General features: G+C 38.3%; 1 protein-coding gene across 1 annotated transcript in view; it reads right to left on the bottom strand.

Moving 5' to 3' along the window:
• The window catches only part of mctp1b (multiple C2 domains, transmembrane 1b), a gene marked incomplete in the record, with an annotated part of 43,969 nt that overhangs the window by 25,432 nt on the left and 11,240 nt on the right, over positions 1–7,297 (bottom strand). Inside the window, 3 exon segments of the mRNA XM_042223516.1 lie at positions 602–681; positions 785–927; positions 1,021–1,135. Coding sequence (XP_042079450.1) covers positions 602–681; positions 785–927; positions 1,021–1,135 — 338 coding nt within the window.

The raw sequence follows: 7,297 nt of genomic DNA, 5'->3' as shown, positions 1-7,297 counted from the left end.
CCCGGCCATCTGTTTGTGACCTCAAGCTGAAGCACACTTGGGTTCTGCAGAAGGACAATGATCTAAAACACACCAGCAAGTCCACGTCTGAATCGCTTAAGAAAAACAAAATGAAGATTTTTGGGTGGCCTAATCAAAGTACTGACCTGAATCCAGTTGAGATGCTGTAGCATGACCTTAAAAAGGCGGTTCATGCTTGAAAACCCTGTGGCTGAATCACAACAACTCTGCACAACCAGTTATTAGGTTTAGGGGTTAATCACTTTTTCACTCTGGGCCATGTACGTTTGTACTTTTTTCCACCTTAATATTAAGCGCCTCCATTTAGAAACTGCATTTTTTGTTTACTTCTGCTATCTTTGTCTAATATTTCTTCAATGATCTGAAACATTTAAGTGTGGAAAACATACAAACAAAGGAAATCAGGAAGGGAGAAAACATTTTTTCACACCAATAAAAACATACATACAACAACATTTTATCTGTGTTTATTCTGTGTCTTTTTTCATTTCGTGAAACATGCAAAGAATTATTAAAATATTTCTTTATTATTTTGTTCTTGTTTTTCAGAACACAATGTTGGCACTAATATCTGACATACCTCTGCTGCTCTAGAGACTCCAGGTAAAGAAAAGCAGAACCCATGAAGTCATCCTGAAGGCCGAAGTCATAGTCAAACACCTGCAGAAGAGAAATAAACAATCTCCACTGACCAATGTTCATTAAGAATTTATATGGAAAAGCTGTGTATGTGTGTGTGTGTGTGTTAGTTCTAAGTCTTTACCTTGACATACAGAGGTTCATTCAGACTGTCAATGATTAAGGTCGTCTTCTCATCCCACACTGGGTTGAGGTTTTTATGGATGATTTTGCTCCTAAAAACCTCTTTGCCAGCAAGCTTGAACTTGACATATGGATCACTTGTTCCTACATCGACGAATAAAAATAGACAAATAAAGCTATCACACATGCATAAAAGCAAGAGCTGAAAAATGCAATTAACTACAGATGTCACTGCACCTCCTCTGTCCCGGACAGCCAGGTTGTGTCCTCTTTTCAGCTCGATCTCCAGCTTGTACATCCCCGACCGAGCTTGGTCAGAAGAAAACCCCGAAGGACATGAAGTACCCATTCCCTGTTAGCACAAATGAATGCATTAAATACATGCAATAAACTGCTTCTCTACAAAAGCCCTCTCAGCCACATCCTGACTTTAAACTCACCAACATTTTTTATGAGAAGTCTCTTCCAGCCTGTCACTGAAGTGTAGTTTCACTAACTCATGGTAGCTATCTACATCTAAGCTTACACACTTCCTCTGACCAAAGTGTCTAATTCAGCTTGGTATCTTGTCCCAGGGGTGATTACTAACAGGAAATTACATGAAAGAACCTTCCTCCTATCTGATCACAGTGCTGAGGTGCAAATTGTTTTCCATTTCCTAAAACTTTCATTGCGGTTGCAATATGATCACCTCTGTGGCAATGCAGAAACAGAATATAAGTAACAGCATGGGCATGAGTGGCCTAACGCTGCTTTAATACCTGTTATACAGTTTCTGCGAGACAGGACCGTTTAACTTCATTGAACATTTCTACACATATTGAAAGTGGAACTGTCACAGACATCTGCACTCTGCCACGCCAAAATCAACTATACATGGATATTTACAAAGACCACAGATGGAGCTCAGTCCATGGGTCAGTGGGACATGTTTCAGAGTCTGTGATCAGGGAGATTAATATAAGAACGACACAACTAGAGACAATAAATGACTATAAAAACTTACATACAAAGAGACACTAAATGACAGATATATAAACCTCATTTGTGGTCCCTGCATTGGCTGTGTGTCGTGACATGCTGCAGTTTTGTTATGGTATCACTATGCATCACTAAAACAAAACCCTTCCTTAATGCTGGTAAAGTCATTGAAAAGATCAAAACAGGAAGTAAAAGATTAAAGAGTTTCTCAGCATCAGAAAGCCTCATCTTTCCAGCTCCTGCACTGATAAATGATTAAAATGATGCTAAAGACTGACCCAGTCTCATGTTTGTGTCTTCCACCAGTTTGCATCTGCTTGCAATGATTCGCTTATTGAGTTCAGTCACTAATCCACAACTGAAAGGCACAAAACAACTACAGAGACACACAATACAACCATGGGTTCACCACTGTCAGTAAAACTTTACGCATTAGATAATGTAATGTAATGTGCAGTGAGTCATTTAATTCTTAGGTGTTCTTAAAACACCATACAGGTGGTATAACTCATCTTATTTTTCATTGCTGGAATTATTTCCATGCAATATTAAAGCTAAGACACTTCATTGAAAACATGTCTGTAAGCAATCACTGACAATGAAACATCAATCTGCATCCATCACTGCAAATGTAACACAACTACTCTGCTGGGAGAGCAGCATCCTGTCAACACAAGCACTTCCACTCAGAGAGATGCTCTGATCAATATTTCTACAATATGATATTATATATGAGCTCCTTACAGTGGACTCACTGGAAAACAAACTGAGCATGTGTACTGTACTGTACACATATTCACAGACTACTTACAATAAATTTTTGCATTGCAATATATTGAATAATGTAGTGACAGCTGAAACTAATTTTGATTTTTAAGTAACTTCTTGATTTGTCTTCATTAATGGTTCAGTTTGACAACACTGTGAAAAACACTGTAAAATACCAAAATATCTACATTTATGATATAAAATGGAAAAGAAACTGCACACTGCAGAAAGAAAATTGGCTACAGACAAGTTTGTGATCTAAGTTTTCTAATTGTCTGTTTTATTTAATTCAGTAAACAGGTGCTACATTTCTTTTTTTTAAAATATCCTGTCAAGTCTGGCAGCTTTTGTAATCAGAATTGCGATCTGAATGTATTGTGGTACCAAACAAATGTTGCTTTTGCAAGAACAGCTATATAGAATCTCTATAGCCTCCTCTTTCTTATGTGAATCTTCATCTATTTATTTATTTCTATTTGTGTTACTTCAGTTATCACATTTATAGGCAAGAGAGCAAAAAGAGGAGGTGGTGGTGCGGTAGAGGAGAGATACGGGGAGATAGAAACAAATAGAAATGCACAATGTATCGCCAACTCCAGTACCTGTTAGAGACAAAACCACCCCTCTAATACGAGTTGAAAACAGGGTCCCAGGGCCCCAGACCACCCGGCAGAGCCCTCCCCCCCGATAAGGGAGATGTCCAGGCCACAGAGGGCCACCATGGGAGCGGCCCAGCGGCCACAAGAGAACATCAAGCCAACACCTTATTGTTCTACACTTTGGGACCAGAAAGAAGAGGAAGAAACTGAAAATCACTATGCAAAGAGAGTGAGTCATCAAAAAAACCTGAACCAGCAGAGCGCTGCAACTCAGCGCTGTACAGGGATGCTAGGTTGAGCTGTGGTTCACCAATCAGCTCGTTTGACCACTTAATTTGATTGAGTGAGTTTCTGTTCTTTAAAGATAAATCTCTAACACAGAGCAAAGGGATAAAATAAATTCAGTAAAAGTACAATAAAATCAAACCATCAGTTTTTTTTATTAGTTTGGCTAGTCGAAGTCTTGTCAAACATAATTATGAAGTAGCACACAGCTTCAGAGTTTCAAAGCTGTAAGATACAGCTTTGAATTTTGCAGCAAACTGTGAATAGAAAGAATTTTGTCAAATAAGTCAGAGATTTTGTGACTATAGTTTGAAATTAGGATTTTGTGGTTAGCGTTTTTGGGGGGGTTTTAATGGTGGAAGGTTTCGCATATTGTGTTTTAGCGAGGGTGAAATAAGGTGACTGAGTTAAGACCTTAAGTCAAGACTATGTAAATATACATTTACCAAAAAAACTGTGGTAAAAGTGTGATTTTATATTGATGCAGTGATGTAACAACATAAATTATAAACCACTTTTAAAGCTTTATAGCATCAAGTCTTACAGCTTTCCTGCTCAGCTATAAATCCGGTAGACACATTATGAAACACAGGCTTGCTTTCTGAGGGTGAAACTTCTGAAGTGTGCCAAGTTCTGCTCTGGCAAGCTGTGGAAATTCCACTGGTGGAAACAGAAAACATGATAATAAAGTGAGTGAGACTATCCTGTGTAACATGAGGAGGCTGAGTGTGTCAAGCTGTCTGTGTGGAGGCTGGATTGTTGGAGGAGGGCTGTTAAAGTCTTATGTAGCCTAGTCTCCACCCATAGCTGCATGTAACAAGTAGGGTAAGACATATGAAGAGATAAAATCCAACCAGCAGGCAACTTGTCTGAGAGTATAAAGTTTCCTGTGTCAATTTTATGTACTGTAAAATTACTGTGCCTGAGTCTTGAGCCACTCCTCATATCTTTATATGAGCTTTCTGAACGTCTTTCAAAGTCTTTCTTTAGACACTGGCTGCTCTTTCACTCGCTTTCAGTCCAGTTTCGCAGGACATCGCTTTTTCTTGTTGTTTGTCAAACCACTTAACTCTGACCTTCTAACTATTCCCAGATCAGTGTGGGTTCATTTTGTCAGAGAATCGACCAAAAGGCAGCGAACATCCAAAGAAGAAAACAAAGTCTATGTTACCTTATAAACTGTATGTGTTTTTCTATGTATATATTTTGAATAGCGAATGAAATGCAGACCTCCTTTTGCTCATTTGTCAGTGGTTGCGTTCATGATAAGGTTACATTGCATACTAAGCCTTTCTTGTCTGGATTTGGCTCCATGTTTCATGTCCTGTTTACATTAGGAATGAGTGCCTCTTTTTTAACTCATTATGAGAGCCCACTATTTGTGTGGGTTAACACAAGCATGTGCAGGTCATGTACAAAGGACAGTCTTGTGTAAAATGTAATCTACAGAGGTAGCTCTGGGTTATTATCACCTGGCTTTCTCTAAAATTACCTCACAATGCTGGAAGTGATTGACTGTGTGCCCCAAAATGAGTCACTGAGCACATAAACTCATCGGGAAAGTGTTTGGAGAGGTTAAATCCAAGGGCCGTTTTCCCACTGACTTCTGTAGGACCAGATGTCTGTTTACAGCGTAGAGGAATATACAGGAAGACAGTATGTCTTCCAGAATCCAGCTTTAATGCACTTCCACGTTGGCTTTGGGTTCAGACCCAGAAATTGAAATGTCCATTTTTTATTCTTTCTGTGATCCAGATCAAAGTACTGGATCACTGGTAATGTAGCCTTTTGCATGTTATTATCATCTTTTAAAACCTTGGGCATCAGAAGAGCTAATGACCTTTACACACCAAACACTTGAAACTCATGCAAATATTTTGTGTAATAAAAATTATTCTCAGTTATTGTAGTTATTATAAAATGTAGCCATTTACACCGGCCATGAACTCTTGCAGAATTAATTTGCAGCATTTATTTTTTTGGAGTCATGCTTGATTTTTCAGATAAACAGATCTGACCAATCATACCGCTGCATTTGGCAACAAGCACACTCATAGCTCAAAGCCCACACCAGTACTGAATATGCAATGATATGGAAATCTTTTCGCAAGCCTCAACAGTTTCCCCTGTTTCAACTATTATGCTAAGCTAAGTGGATTCTAGCCTCAGCTACTTACTAAACACCCAGACAAACAAACAATAATTAAGTGTATTCCCAATGTCTGTTCCTTTGAGTTGTGAGAATTCATGCCAGTTTTACACTTGGTGGCATTGGTGATTGTACTTTTGCTTTTAAAGCGTGACTGGAGAAAATCTGTGGTACGAAGACTCTTAGAAAATGTACCAGTCACATCTCTTGTGTGAAGCTGTTTGTTATCTCTCATCTTGGCAGTCAACAGCAACCATCTATTGCGGTGTTACTTTGGCTTTCATTGCAACAGCTCACAGGTTTTACTGCTTCATTGTGACCCAGCATTAAAACGTCTTTGCACACCCTGCAGCCTATCACTTTGGCCGGTATGAAAGACGAAACAGATGAGTATGGAGGCCAAAAAGTGCACAAACCCAGTCCGAGGCTGAATCAGGATGTTTACATTATATGACTAACATGTTCTGCCAGAATTAACAAGCAGCTTAAGAAAGGCTTAAATGTCCTGTGGTACTAAATCAGGAAGCAAAGCGCCAAGCTGGGAACACCCCCAGCTACACCGATACATGCCTATTTTAGGACTGGACGTCCATGTTTAAACACTCACCTCTACATCACATCTACAGACAGATATCATATTTTTGTAATACAGTATTTTATCTAAAGTAATGCAGATGTTAGTGTAAAGTAAGCATATCATGACAATTGCTATTATATTACTATATCACTACTGTTATACACTTATAAGCTCACTAATTAATTTTAATTTTAATTTTATAATCAAGTATGACGGTCTGTAGTAATGCATCTCTGATGACATGAGTATACTCACTTTAACTGAAAGTAGTAGAATGGCTACGTCTTGGTTTTAGGAGATTTCACCCCAAATTTAAACTAACTACCTTAGGAGGAACCTCGTGTAATACTTCTATTAGAATGAATTAACATCGCATAGATAACAATAACAGCACTGCTTGTCTTTGTTCTTAATAACACTTTGGTTCTGACCACATCCGTCATCATTTTCACTCTGAATGAATCTGAAAGTCTTTCAGTTACTGATTGTCAAGCAGACAAGAGTTTGATCTGTAATGTGTAAAAAAGAAGGTTTGTTCGACAAAACTCTGGATTGTTATCAGTAAAGTTATATGGTAACGACTGCCATTTAGAACCCAACCACTATAGGCAATATTTTGACATTAATACAAATATCTGATCATTTAAAAATCTAATTTTTTTTCTTTCAGACACAAAAACCATAAACAAAGTTCCCTACCATTTGATGTGTGCAGTTATGTCCTTGTTTACGCTCTGTTTACCCAATTGTGCTCAGCTGGTTGTTGTGTTTGTAGCATTACAAACATATTGGCAACAGGGAAAGTGCAGAGTGCCCTTTGGTGGACAAACTATGCAACGTCAAAGAAACACTCTTTAACATTGTTTCTTTACTTTTTCATTTTTATTTATCAACTGTTATGAATGTTAATACAGTCTGTCGGGCAAACAGCTATGATCAGCAATATCGTCCTACTAATAAACCTGTGAGGCGTCGTCAATGCACCCATTCACCTTCTTGCACTTATGCGAAGAAAATGGGAAAATACAGCAACATTTTCCAATTTCTCCCTGGAGGCCCCCCAGGTCATTTTAACCCTTTAAAACTCAACCCATCAAAAAATAGCCAGAAAATTCGGATTTATTTTGGAGCTAAGATGTTTATTAACCCTTAAAA

The sequence above is a fragment of the Haplochromis burtoni genome, unplaced genomic scaffold, assembly GCF_018398535.1.
Source record: "Haplochromis burtoni strain Fernald_Lab_line unplaced genomic scaffold, NCSU_Asbu1 Contig_113, whole genome shotgun sequence".
In the NCBI taxonomy this organism is placed as follows: Eukaryota; Metazoa; Chordata; class Actinopteri; order Cichliformes; family Cichlidae; genus Haplochromis; species Haplochromis burtoni.
Note: the sequence above shows the minus strand (reverse complement) of the source record. Positions and strands in the feature narration are given on the sequence as shown.